At 41.4% G+C, this 14,659-nt stretch overlaps 1 protein-coding gene across 2 annotated transcripts in view; it reads right to left on the bottom strand.

Annotated features, from left to right (window-relative positions):
• Positions 1–2,034: 2,034 nt before the first annotated feature.
• FASN3 (Fatty acid synthase 3) overlaps positions 2,035–14,659 on the bottom strand; it is a 69,283-nt gene continuing 56,658 nt past the window's right edge. For both annotated transcript variants that reach the window (XM_028316515.1, XM_028316516.1), the window contains 9 exons: positions 12,620–12,775; positions 8,328–8,579; positions 7,673–7,826; positions 7,016–7,220; positions 6,052–6,202; positions 5,366–5,537; positions 4,283–4,459; positions 3,125–3,227; positions 2,035–3,028 (listed from right to left, as the gene is read on the bottom strand). In XM_028316515.1, the coding sequence (XP_028172316.1) occupies positions 2,439–3,028; positions 3,125–3,227; positions 4,283–4,459; positions 5,366–5,537; positions 6,052–6,202; positions 7,016–7,220; positions 7,673–7,826; positions 8,328–8,579; positions 12,620–12,775 (1,960 nt within the window). In that variant the 3' untranslated portion in view covers positions 2,035–2,438. The remainder of the gene's footprint in view (positions 3,029–3,124; positions 3,228–4,282; positions 4,460–5,365; positions 5,538–6,051; positions 6,203–7,015; positions 7,221–7,672; positions 7,827–8,327; positions 8,580–12,619; positions 12,776–14,659) is intronic.

Genomic DNA, 14,659 nt, shown 5'->3' with positions numbered 1-14,659 from the left:
CGTCTTTTAGATTATAAATCCTGGCTTAACTGGAAGTCTTTAAATATAGGTACTTCGGACGCAGATCGGCTGTAGAAAGAACGAAATCTCAAGTTAATTCAATTCAAGGGATTCTTGGATGGCTCAAACTTGGAGTGCAAGTGTGATTTTGTTCCCCAGTCGACGAAGCACATGATGTCGTGCCCTGCGTGCCACTGTTGTAGCGGAGTTTTGGGCTGGCACTGTGTAGGTTTGTTGTCGACACGACAAGAAGAAGGGTATGATAAATGTTTACAAAATGTAAGTAATTTGCTCCTAGAGGAATTCGAACCTGATACCAGCTGACCAACTAACTATTAACATCCTCTATAATACTAATTTTAGTAACAAAAGGTCTAGGTAGTTCTCCAAAGTCTCATCTATTTCCTTCATTTATCAAAATTAAGTTTATCCGAGAGACAAACTGATTAGTAAATACCTAAGTAGGTACCTACTTATGGGCTTATACATTAGCTATGTGCTAAGTAGTTAAGTGTGTGGCTTAACTGAGATAAGTTAAATTAAACCTCACACAGTTTGGTGTAACAATAACTGAGTTTAAACCAGTCGAAAGTGCAGAGCTGGCTGAGTGGCGAAGCGCTCGGATTAAGCACAAAACGTAGTACGAAAGCTTATAAAGCTTTACGCTGGAGTATTTTATCTCGTTGTGATAAGGGTGATTTTGCAGCAAAAAGATTTAGTTTGATCTGCTGTAGGCATATTTGGTGCTCGCAAATTTTACATTGGGAAATATTTGGCGAAAGTTCAGAGTAGGTAGGTATTCGTTTAGTTTCCGAGTGGAAACAGCCAATTCCTGTAGAATATAGCAATAACCATTAATAAAATGGACTTTAAGAGTAGGCGCACACCGTTGATTTTTCGTCGGCCGATAGTTTAGTCGGGCAGTTGATCAGTATGGGCATGTATGGGAGTGCGCACACTACGCCGATTCGATTTGGCCGATTCTTCATACAATTTAAAATCGGGCACAACTATCGGTCAACTAAAAATCAACGGTGTGCGCCTACTCTTAAAGAATGTACCTTCTACAGTCAGCGTCAAATATTAGTGACACACAAAGTGGCTAAAAGGCCGACAACACAACCTTAAATTCCTACGTGTTACGAACTTTTTGGCTACTTTGAGTGTCACGAACTAGGTATTTGACGCCGGCTGTACCTGCCTAATTTTTGTGATATCGCAGATGGTTTCAGGCAAAATATTAAATGTACGGGAGCATTGAATTTCATTGTAGGTTTCTAGTTCTGAATAACATAATTCATAAGTTAGTTTAATTCTGTATTTAATATTTGTCTACAATTTGGTGGCTTGTTAAAATAAAATTATGTTAATTAAAACTGAACATAGGCCTCCCTCAATGACTTCCACATCGCACGGTTGGTAGTGGCCTGCATCCAGCGCCTTGGGGGTTCAGCAGTGGACGTCCTGTGGCTGAATTGATGATGATGATGATAAAAAGTCCTCATAGTTTGTATAGTAGAGATGGCTCTTCAGCGATAAGACCGCCTACGATTCTTTGTTGTATAAGTATTTCTTTCTTTTCTATACTTGTCTTGTGTGTATAAAGCGAGTTCAATCATCTATTCAACTTTTTTATGATATCTCAGTGCCATTTTAAGAAATGACAATAAAATTGAGCTAGGTCATTCGACAAAGAGCCTTCGTGGAATCGAGTTGCTAATATTGTGAATAATATTGGAGGTAGTAGATATTTCAGGTGAAAATGTATGTTCTTTTACCTATCATACATAATAATATTGCGAAAGGAATCAACTGTCAAAACGTCATAAGAAATTAAAGCCCACGCAGTTTGAGGTTCTTTCAACGGAATATAAAATTGAATTTCGTTTGATTAATGAACAGGCGGATGGCTAAATAAAGAACTAAACAAACATAATTGATGATCTCTCCAGAACGCTATTGTTGCCCAAATAAGCCTTTACAAGGGGGATAATTGAGCCAGATAAAAGAAAAAACAACCCTTCAAATTGCACACAAAAATATATTTCAGTCCCACAAATTTGGCACGAAAAATCAAATCCATTTTATTATACATATTTAACCAACGGTTTCCACAATCAAAAACATAAAATCCAAACAAATTATTATAAAAAATAAACTATTACAAATCTAAAGGAATCCCCTAGAAACCTCAATTATTTTATTGAATTGAATATTTTGTTTGGTACTGGCGTCTTGAGACGGCGCTTACATCTAACGAACTAAACTAAGTTTAAAATTAAAGTCACTTAGCAAAACGGCCACTAATTTTATTTAAAAAACTAACAAAAAAACTTCCCTTAAATAAATAAATAAATTAACACATTCCAAATTCGAAATCAAGTTTGTCGTTGAAACGGGTTCAAAAAGCATAAAATTCTGTTCCAAAAAGGTTCAAATCAGACTTCGACCTGCCTCTGGTTTTCGACCATACTCGTGACCACATTCTGGGCGGTTTTCCCTTTCTCACCTTCAGTTTCGACCAGAAACCGATTGATGATGTTGGCACAATCCTTATTCTCGATAATACTAATGTGGTTTCCTTCAAGGAAGTGAACTGTGACCGGGAGGTCTGAGAACTTGTCTAAGCCGTAGTTTTCTTCGACCACCACAAATGGGGGGTTTTCTTTAGGTCTCAAGAGAATGATGGGGGACTTGAGTTTCCTGAATTTCTTGTGATCAAAGTTGAGAACGGCTTTAAGACGGTCAAAGCAGTTCACAGCGGTGGCTCCAACGAATTTGGGGGTGTATTTAGCCTGAACAGGGGACACATCAAGGGCATATTGAACTCTTTCGTCATAAGACTCGATTTCGCTGAGTTTCTCCATCAGGTTTTTGGTGACTTCGTTGCCGGGAGCGACGACGTCGAGAGTGTGACAGAGAAGGTTGTTTTGCAGTTGGAAGTCGTTTTTGAAGCTGATCGTCATGGTCAACATGGCGTAGAGGAAGTCTGGGGCACCGTCGACGCAGAATACTGTACCTTTGTTGCCTGGGGAGGTAATTATTCGATTAGTTAAAAACCAAAACAGATATACTGGTTAAGTTTTGTTGCAGTAGGAATTTATAAGAGGCACATGTGGTTTACCTTCACTCTCCAGTTTGGCAGCTAGCTCCAATGCAAGCAAAGAACCGAAGCTGTATCCAAGGACCCAGAAGTTGGCTCCAGGCGCCAATCTTGAACGAACCGTCTGAAACAAATAAGGAATATAGAGTTTACTGCAACATTTGACTTGCAAATTAATCCTTCAAGGCCCGCGAATCTAGACACAATAGATAATCAATTGTTATGACATTAAATAAATAAATAAATAAGAAATAAATCTTTGGACAACTTCACACAGCGCCAGCTAGCCCCAAAGTAAGCAACTTAATGCTTGGTGTTATGGGTGCTAGCTTAACGAATATACTACTTATATACTTTTTTTTTTTAAATACATAAATATTATACATAGTCACACCCAGACCCGTCACAGAAATTAAAATTCATCATTTCAATTTCTGCCCGGCCGGGAATCGAACCCGGGACCTCTCGGCATAGTAGTCCGTTCTGAACCACTACACCAAACGGCCGACTTATTCATCATATTATTAATGAATGCCGTCTGGGACTCAAGCGGTTAAGAGGTTTTGATGATGGTGATAAGTAATTTGGAAAAGGGCAGAGTTAGCATTATACCCCACTGGTGTTGAGCTGATAAAAGTGACAGAACATTGCTAGGGACAGTTCACTTCAACTGACCGCTTTGGCAATCTAAAAGAAAGACCCATGGTAATAATGAATCATGGTTCTAACTGGTGCAGACGAGAGACCTTCATCTCCAGAGTCCGCGGTAAGCCAGCTTTTACTTGGTGCTGACCAGTCATCATCATTTTCAGACTCCTTATCATAGCTGGGCGTTCAGGTAATATTAAAAGAATTAGGCCCCTCACCCACGGCGACTTTTTGTAGCGATTCTGTCGCGCGTTTGCATCGATACAGTCGCAATGCGGTCGCTAGCTGTGTGCCCTCGCACACATAAACGCGCTTCTGTCGCGATGCAAACGCGATTCAGTAACCCTCCCTCCGTTCTATCCCCGATATCATCCGACACGATCGCGCGTTTGCATCGATACAGTCGCGCTGCTGTAGCGCGTTGGCATCGCTTCTGTAGTGCGTTGAAAATGCGACTGACGCGCGTTAGTAGCGATGCTTTCGCTCGTCAAATCGCCGTGGGCGAGGGTAATGTAAGTCTTTAGCTCCTACCTCGTGCAGACGAGAGACCATCATATCAAGGGTCTCATGCTTGTGTTCAACCCCTAATTGCAGCGCGCAGACCTTGATCTTCAGCCGGCGGCACAACGGCTCCAGCGCTGCTGCGCAACCCTCCAGTCCTGGGATGACGAACATCACGTTCTCCATCACGTGGATTGCTTCTTCACCCTAAAAAGAAGAAGAATATAGTAGACCACTAACGCCCGTATTCACAAACGATGCTTGCTTAGGTGAAGGCAAATCGAACGCACAGCATTGAATGCGCGTTCATGTTCGCGATCGCGAGATATAAAACCCATTTGGATATTGTGACAGTGAAAAATCATATGGCATTCTTTTGTTTTACTCTCTGTCGGTTGGATTCGATCAGTGCACACGTCTGTTGAAATTATTTCGCATTTTTACTTTAAAATATACCTGATCCCTTAATGTCAACTTGAGAAAGACGGAATACGTTGCTGAAACTGCATTTTATTGATACGACAGAATTAGAATAGTTAGTTCGATTAACATCCTCTGTGATTGCCTCGTGTGTCACCCTGTGCGTCCACGCGCACTGTGAGCCCTCACAGTAATGTTTGTGAATACGGGCGTAAGTACGGTTTTCAAGTGACATGAACTAGCTGCCTCCAGATATCTATCCCCACAGTCTAACCCGAACACAATTCAAATTCTTTAATGGAATGTAGCCCCTTTCAGGGAAGTTACATGTTTTAAATGACGGCCCACCATCATTTAGGGACAATATCGGATGGTGTTTAGAAGAAGTGGTGGAAGAAACTCAGTCACTTACGACTGGGGCTTCTTTAAGGTAAGAGTGAATAGGCATTTCCTGGGCAGGTGGTGTACCACCCTAGATTGCATCTACACTTGATTGTAGTCAAGACACTGGCCCATTTTTGTCCCGAAGCAGTGGTAGGGTTAATACTGGGACGTGTAAAAGTGCTCTAAAAGCCCATTTGCAAAAATAAACGAGTTTTATGAGTTTTAAATATGTGTCTGCATAATTGAACATTTCATTAGTATTAGTGTACCTACATCCTGTGGTTGAAATGATGGTAATGATTAGCTTACCTCAACTCCATCGCTGACCATCGTAGGCATGTAGATGAGCGGTTCGGAGACCAGGTTCTCCTCGCCGAAGTTCCTCATGAGGACTCGGAGACCAGCGGCGCCTTCGGCCGCGGCTGGGCGGGCGGCGGAGGTGGACGCGGCGGCTTCCCGCTGGGCGGTCAGCTCTACGAGTCTTTAGGGCAATATGGGCGTTAGTGGTAGGGAAATAAGGGTGAGATTTGAGTTCATTGATGATAGTATGACCTATGACGTGCTACATTGAAGAAATGATAGTGTGCATATAGCAGTCTCTGAAAACGCGCCCATATCAAAATCAAGAATCTAGGTTATTTATTTATTTATTTTAGCACATACATACAATGCACTGTGGCGGACTTAATGCCGGATGGCATTCTCTACCAGTCAACCACGGGTCATGCAGAGAGAGTAAGGCGGTGCAAAAATTTTATGTTGCATAAATCATCGATGTAGACAAGGTGATTTTGTTTTAATACAAAAAGCATCAATCTTAATCACAATAACAAGGCAGAAAGTGTTTTAAGGTCCTGGTGATGAAAATGATCAAGTATTTCTTACGATTAAGTATTTTGATGTACTAAATTGTAAAGAATTCCTAGCATTTTATCAAAATCCCGAAAAGGGTAGAGGGATAAGGAACGAAAATGAAGGTCTTATCTTCAACCAACCTGGCAAAAGTGAGGGTTCTGATGTCCTGAGCCGTGAGGAAGATCTCGAACTCTCTCTCCAGGGTCTGCTTGATCTCCACCGCCATCATACTGTCCATACCAAGCTCGGCCAGGGACACTTGCTGCGAGACCGTCTTCAGGTCCTTGATACCTGTACATAGTAGGTTCATGTAAATACCCGCCAAAGCGGCGCTCCAGGAACTTGACCATCGCCGTAAGGTAGCATCCCTATCGGTTTTCTACAGGCTACACTTCGGAGAATGTGCGAAAGAATTACACGAATTAATTCCACCAGCCCCCTTCCATCATCGGGGAACCAGACGCAGGTTAGCGTACCATCCCTATATTGTTGACTTTCCACCAGCTCGCACTAAGCGTTTCGATGACTCTTTTATAATGCGAACAGCTAGGGACTGGAATTCGTTGCCTGCTGCTGTCTTTCCCGAAAACTATAATCCGGGCCTCTTCAAGGCGAGAATGAATAAGCACTTACAGGGCAGATATGTACCATCCTAGACTGCATCCCACTTAACATCAGGTGCGATTGTGGTCAAATACCTGCCTTGTTATGCATAAAAAAAAATACCAAAGCAAATGTGGCCCTGGTATATTGCTTGGGTATGGAGTCAAGTTTTTAAGTTACGAGATATCTAATATCAAATATGCTGGTGACAAATCCAGTGTAGCTTCAATCCTAGATAAAAGGTAATAATTATCTAATTAGATCTGTTATTTATAATTTGCTGTATCATGAAGTGTTGTACTGTAGCTAGTTAGTTTAAATATGAACCAAATTCTAGTACCTACTTATTGGTTAGTTCAAAATAAGAGCCGAATAGAACAGAAGCGTCACAGATTTTTTCATCTCAGCTAGGTATTAGAAGTGGAAAGTACCCGTACAAAAACGAGTTTAATGCAATGCTATCATAAACATAATTATGGTTACAGTTTTGTCTCTTCTTACCCATTATCTGAGCGACAGCATCCACGATGTTGCCACAGCCAGAGCCTCCAGCCTTCTTCTCGGCTACCACGATGGAGGATACTACTGGGCTGTCCTGCTTCAAGAACTTGTCCAAAGCTAGCAAGCAGGAGGAGATCCTTTGCTGGAGGGTACCACCGATCTCGAGCTGGACGTCGTCATCTTGCATGTCGGCTACTAGACCGACCTAAGGAAGGTATAACATTTTATGTTATTTGTATCTTCTTCTTGACTTTTTGAATTTTCCTCGTCAATGCTACAGTGCTGAGCAAGATACCTATTGGATCAATGCGTCGAACTGGTCTTATCTTTGGATATGAGATACCTGAATCACATAACTACCGACTATACATCACTCAGTGAGCTGCGAAAGAAAAGAGCTATGCTTGGGATCTTAGAAAACCCAGGATGAGGGCTTTTGGCATAAGAACAAAATGATGCACAAACAAAACGGTGCTAGTAGAAAGGTCAGGGATCTTCTAAGGGCACATATTCCTGAAAAATTCTGGCATGAAAGAATAAACAATTATGGCTATTCCTTTGACCTTCAAATAGGAAAATTTCAAGCTCTAAAGGGTCAGTGGTTCGGCTCTCATTGGGGTATATTGTTCAAATGAAATTGTTCATAACAGTACTCACATCTCCAACAGCTCCCCATTGCACAGCCAAAGCTGGTAGACCAAGCTTCTTCCTCCATTCACAGATCTTCTCCATCACACCGTTGGAGAGACCGTAGTTGGTCTGACCAGCGTTACCACGTCCACATGACACCGATGAGAAGACCACGAAGTTTCTGTAAATTGGAGTTGCTTGAGCTAGCTATAACGTATTTTGGACTGGTATATTTTGTCTTCCGGGTCATACTCTTGGAGTAGAGACTAAATGAGCTGATGATGATGATATTTATCAATCAATGTGGTTCCAGCTGAGTACTATTCCCGTGGATGTCTTAAGGGAAAAATATGCGAACATCAGGCTTCCCAAACAGGCCGGACGGGCCAGGGGAGAGTAGACCAAAATCTCCATTTGCCTCTGGTAAATTAGAGAAGGTCCTGCTGTGGGGACTAAATGACTTGATGATTATGATTCTAATCAAGAGACCAATATGCTTACAATAAAATCACATACTTAACCCTTTATACTTATACGGCAGAGGGAATATAGTTCCCAGTATTTTGAACTTTATTCCCTTGTCCTTCCAAAAAACCTTCCTAATTCCAAAAACAATTAAAAATTTGGACTTGTTTTATTCGTGAAAGGCTTAAAATAATTATGCAATAACTGTTGCTCTTACCTCAATCCAGGGCAGTGTTTCTTCGACAGCTTGTCCAGATGCATAGTAGCAAGAGCCTTCGGACCGAACGAGGTCTTGAAGGTCTCAGGAGTTTGGTTCTGGAAGATGGAGTCCTTAAGCACCACCGCCAAGTTGAATATCGCGTCCACGTGTCCCATCGACTTGGCCATGAGGAGCATTTCTTCGCAGCCACTTTCAGTGGTGACGTCATGGGTTGATATCTGGACGTCGGCGCCATAGCTGGCCCATGCTCTGGAGAACAGAAGGTAATTTGGTTTTGATGAAATTAATTTATTTATATTTATTTAAACCTTTATGTCTAAATAAATTTGTACATAAGGCGAACTTAATGCACTAAAGCATTCTCGACCAGTTTACCTTTGGGTTGAGCAGAAAAGAAATTTGTTTGGCGGTACTTCTAGTGCAGGAAAGAAAAACAAAAACAAATAATAATATGCTACATACATAAATAATATATAAAATATATAATAAATAAATACATACATAAAATAGATGATTGAGTTAAACTGAAATTACAATTACAAGTAGAAAAATTATTACGTTATTTATTTACTAGGCCTTTGCAATCAGTATCCAAATTAGGAGCTAGTCAGAATCTGTAACTTAATCGATTTACGTGAAGAAAACAATTTATATTTTTCATACTTATTAGAATTAGATTTTAAATATTATGTTTCTTCGCGAAAATACCACAATTAAAAATAACACCTGTAACGCCCCTGGGTCTGCGGGTGTCTATGGGTGACGGTAAACATTTACCAACAGGTGATCCGTTTGCTCGTTTGCCTCCTGTCACATTAAAAAAATTAAGATAAAGTGGTATTGAATTGTTCTATAGAGCTTATTAAAAATTTGGATACTGATTACAAAATTAGCCATTTTCGGAGTCGGTGTCGGTGTCCTACCTTTTGGTGACTCGTTTTGGAGTTGGTTTTAATTTTTAGTGAAATTAATCTATTTCATGCCTTTAGTAGACTATAGGTACCCAGTAGACCTTTGTTGTTCGAAAAATAAAATAAAATTTTATCCCGTACAAAATGTTCATGGATTTTGTTATTTTTATTAAATACCTTTACGCCTGAGTTAAATGACACCGACATCAAGGTTCATCAATTTAAGTTTAAAATAATAGGCAGTAATGTATGAAGAAAGAGCTTCTATTCTGTATCTACCTATGCCCGTGTATTTTTGATCGGTGTCAAATCGGAGTTCTTGGTGCGGGGTACGCGGGTGTTGCTCGCGGCGTGAAGGTCAAACGCCCAAGGTCATTGAGGACTCTAATCGCCTTAAGGCGGTTATCACACTGCGCCGCGCTCCGCCGCGGAGCGCGGGGCGACAGGTTTAATCATTGTATGCAAGTACCTCAGTTTGTATAGAAAGCACGCGCGGTACTTCACACTGACAACGCGTCCGCGCGCGTGATTTTTTATACGAAAATCACGGCGGAGCGCGGCGCAGTGTGATAACCGCCTATTAGCCTTTAAATTTTCATATACCTAAGCTAAATAAGTGAGGAGAGATTATTTATTTCAGCGTAAAATTGTCCCTAAATACTTTGGACTTAGCCCTAAGTTTTGGGAATGTAGGTAGGTTAGGAATTAAGGCTGTCTTTATTAATATAAACTTTAAATTAATTCCTTCAGTATCAAATTAATATGTTTAAGCACCAACGTCGCAGACTGAACAATCCCTACTAATATTATAAATGCGAAAGTAACTCTGTCTGTCACACTTAGTTGTACGTTTCAACCAATGAACCGATTTTGATGAAAGGCATAGAGATTGAGTCCCGGGAAAGGACATACATAGAATAGAAAGGAGATTTTTGTAACAGGGTCGCGTGTAGGGTTGCCAGGTCCAAAAACACAAAAGACGGACTCTGTGCTTAATTTGGCCGGACATTTTACCCGTATCATCGGTTGCCCAACATAACATCCTGATGCGTACATAGTCGCGTGCGATAAAGTTTTTCTGTGACAGACAAAATTTCAGTTGGGCGAAGCCGCGGGCAAAAACTAGTTTTGTATAATTCTCAAAGTGAGTTAAAGTAACGATTCGAGTTGGACAAACCCTTGATAACATTAGTAATTCACCCGGAGCTTGGAATTTCTTGTACTTTACCCTTTTCGGCAACTATTCGTCTCATTTGAAAATTTCGGCTATTCGGTAGACGGGAATTCTATCTTTTGAATTAGGTTAGAATCCAAGGGTTAGAATATTTGTATTTTGTTTTTGAGCTGGAATATGATGTCAAAAATATTTTCTATTATAGGAGCGCATTGTCTTGGGCGAGCGAATGGGCTCGCCAGCCAGTAGGCCAGCTCAGCCCTCCCACTATGACGCACAGTCAGCGTAAAATAGTTCGTGGCACCCAAAGTAAACAAAAAGTTGAGAAAACAACCGTATTTCAATTGTAACAAAGACTGACTTTTCAAGAGGTAAAGAGCGGCTTCCTGTCGCCCTTCGTCCTCCCAGGTTCCACTCTATAACTATATTTACACGCTGTCCAAGGATATTTCTTTAAATCCTTACCTGAGCCTCGACGACTGGTAGCCATTGCTGACGCCCTTCCGAGAGGTGAGGAGCAGCTTCCTCCCGCCTCTCATGATGAGCCAGTCGGCCAGCTCAAGTCCGAACCCTCCGAGTCCTCCCACTATGACGTACACGTTGTCCTCGTGGCACATGTATCTGAGGGAAGATTATCAGTTTAAGTTATAATAATAATGGCTACGCTTCGGTGACCTCTTCGGGGAAACCGAGGGTTTTGCTTGTGCAATTGCTGACGAGGTAATGATGACGAACAACTATCGAAAATATATCCTGAAAGACGGTACGGTCGACATTTGTCGAGCATGCCACCGTCCCGGAGAGTCACTCAGGCATATAATTTCTGGTTGTTCGCATCTTGCTAACGGTGAGAATTTGCACAGGCATAACCTAGTAGCCAGAATCATCCACCAGCAACTTGCTCTTCAGTACGGCCTTCTTGAATCTGAGTCGCCATATTACCAGTACCAGCCGGTGCCAGTTCTTGAAAATGGTCATGCATTGCTCTATTGGGATCGGTCTATCATCACAGNAGCGCACTCCTTCTTTTGCCCACAATAAATCGAGCGTTAGGAATAAATTTGAATCGAAATAAAATTGTCGCCGTTGTTCAGACATTTCGTTTGCGAATAAAAACAAATATCTCGACAACACAACCCCGAACACAACAACACTTCGCCGCTAAAGCGCCGCGCGAGCTGCCCGCTTGTTTCGAGAACGGGTCTGCGTTGCCCGCCCCGCCCCCGCGCCGCCGCCGCTCCCGCCCCGCTGCCCGCTAAATGCCGCTCCCATAAATTAGGCATAATCAGTGTCTAATTTATGGGAGCGGCATGGGAGGGTGATTTTGTAACGTCAAATGTCAGCGAGACTTCAGATCTCCTTCAGTGGGTCTAGACAAAGTGCAAATTATAATCGCAAACCAGTCGAAAAGTGGTCGCAAAGCCCCTTTTTTGTATGGAGTTTTGACGGTTCGATTTTCGATTCGATCAAAAAGTGCGTTTTGTCTAAGGGGGCTGATGTGTACATGCTCTGTCACGTCATAATATGTCAATCTCACCCCTCCCATGCCGCTCCCTTGAAGACTGACTGCGTTTAGCGCTAGATCAATAGTCTTAATTCTATCTTTAAGTTAAGTATTTTATTGTACTGTTTGAGTTGGAGACAGTTTTTACCCTGCGATCTAAGAGAACATGCTTTAGAACTTTTCTGCCCCAACGGACATTAGATTTACGAACTATATGTCCCTCCCATTGCCAGTTAAGTTTGGCAATAATGCGGGTTATACCGGTCACTTTGATATTCTGTGAACTGACGATCTGGTGAAGGTCGCGGGTAGCACCTAGATTTTGGGCAGTGCAGGAACGGTTGTTGTGGAAATCCTTGGCATTTATCCAGAATTGGACGTCATTTGATTAAAAATAATTAATGAACTGCGACCCGATCAAGTTAACTGCGTACCTGGAATGCGACTCTCCCTCCCACTTACCTGTACACCGACGTGATAAAAGCGGTTATAGTTCATTTCGTCCACGAAGATGCGCCTCACCAATTTTTGGTCGAGGGGAGCGCGGGGTGCGGGGAGTTTGATCCGAGCAATCCGAGCGTCATTATCGTAGTGTGCGTGTGCACTCATGGATGATTTAGCGTGTACCGATAACACTCAAACATTAGCGGAAGAATGGTGGGGCGCGTCTTCGTGAATGAAACGATCCATACATCCTTACCTGAGCCTCGACGACTGGTACCCGTTGCTGACTCCCTTCCGAGAGGTGAGGAGCAGCTTCCTCCCGCCTCTCATGATGAGCCAGTCGGCCAGTTCAAGTCCGAACCCTCCGAGTCCTCCCACTATGACGTACACGTTGTCCTCGTGGCACATGTATCTGAGGGAAGATTATCAGTTTAAGTTATAATAATAATAATAATAATTTTGTCGATTATTTTGCGCTTAAAACGGCCTCTACGTGTTGGATCTGTATCCCCACGCAAGCCTTATAAAGGACCGGGCCACTTTTGACCCGTGAGCTCCAAAGCGTACAAACATAATAATAAATAATAATAATAATAAGCCATGCCCGTAGCTGATCTTATATTATACCAGCTCTATAGCTGAGATGAAAAAATGGCAAACATATAAATAATAATAATAATAAGACCATAGGGACTTCGAGTAAAAATAAAGAAAACGTAACAATAATAATAATAGTTGTCTCGGCAAACGGGCTAATAGCGAAGAGCTTCGACCAACATCTAAAGAAGCTCTCGCTAGATGGTTGGCTCAAGGGTCAGATTCAAAAGGCGGTGATCCTCAGCACGGCACGCATTGTCCGGAGGTTCCTCAGCCTGTGACCCTGACCACCGGTAGCCTGGGCCCTGCTCCGCTGCCAGCGGGTTAACTATTTTTAAGATTTTTGTTTTTATAATGTATTTTTATTTTTTGATAATAATTACATTGTAAAAAGAAAAAATTAAAAATAAGAAAGTAAGATGAATAAAGGAATAATAATAATATATGATGACACTGCGCACTTTTATGAGCCTCCCTTAGTAATGGGGTACGATGCTTCTTCTCAGCATTGGCCCATTTATTTATTTATTTATTTATTGTCGCATTGCAGTGGTAGGGTTATTACTGGGACGTGTAAAAGTGCTTTTCAAAAGCCTACTTGCAAAACTAAAAGTTTTAATAAGTTATGCCACTTTTCGTTGCATATTCGTTCGTTTTTGATTTCGAAGTACTAAAGTCCAATGGTGGTTCCCGAAATCAATGTAATGAAAGTCAATTTAGCTTAGATATCTGCTATGGAACTTACGCAACATTTTATCTGGGATCTGTGACAGAGTGAAAACCACGCGCGTGAAATTATATGGAGAAGTAGGTATTTTATCACAAGTTAACCTTTTTATTCTGTATCTTTTACCAACCTTATGTACCTACTAAAAAGTTAACAAACGTTCAATCTAATCTTTAACACGAAGTAGGTACGATTAAACTTCAAAATTCACATTAGCGGTGCAGCCATCCCAAAATAGTTCCCTTCAAGATCCCGCCTCCGCCGCAGGAATTCTTCCCGGTGATTACAGGACCGGGCGAGATTATGCAAATGATAAATGGAGACGGAACTGTGAAGAAGTAAATAAATAAAACGTCCTTTATCTTCGTTGTGGAGCTGTATTTAAACTGGAAGTCTGAGATTTTATTGTGTAGCGACTTAAAAATTAATAAAGGGGACTTTCAGTACCCGTTTCTCTTTTTCTTGAGATACTAGGAAGTTCAGATTCTGTAAATTGTTAAGATGTTGTCATATTTTCTTTGCATTGGTTTGGAATGTTTTTGAAATGAAATTGGAATTCAGATGAGATGACTTGACGGATGCCTGGTTTAGTGTACCAGCCTATTCTAAGGGTCACGGATTTGATCCCCATCTCCATCTATTACTCAACTAACTAACTAACTACTAACTAACAGTCGGCCGTTTGGTGTAGTGGTTCAGAACGGACTACTATGCCGAGAGGTCCCGGGTTCGATTCCCGGCCGGGCAGAAATTGAAATGATGAATTTTAATTTCTGTGACGGGTCTGGGTGTGACTATGTATAATATTTATGTATTTAAAAAAAAGTATATAAGTAGTATATCCGTTAAGCTAGCACCCATAACACAAGCATTAAGTTGCTTACTTTGGGGCTAGCTGGCGCTGTGTGAAATTGTCCAAAGATTTATTTATTTTAATTTATTTATTTTTATTTAACTAACTACTTGATTGAT

This window comes from Ostrinia furnacalis, unplaced genomic scaffold (assembly GCF_004193835.3).
Source record: "Ostrinia furnacalis isolate ACB-3 unplaced genomic scaffold, ASM419383v2 OfSCF5758, whole genome shotgun sequence".
NCBI lineage: Eukaryota > Metazoa > Arthropoda > Insecta > Lepidoptera > Crambidae > Ostrinia > Ostrinia furnacalis.
Note: the sequence above shows the minus strand (reverse complement) of the source record. Positions and strands in the feature narration are given on the sequence as shown.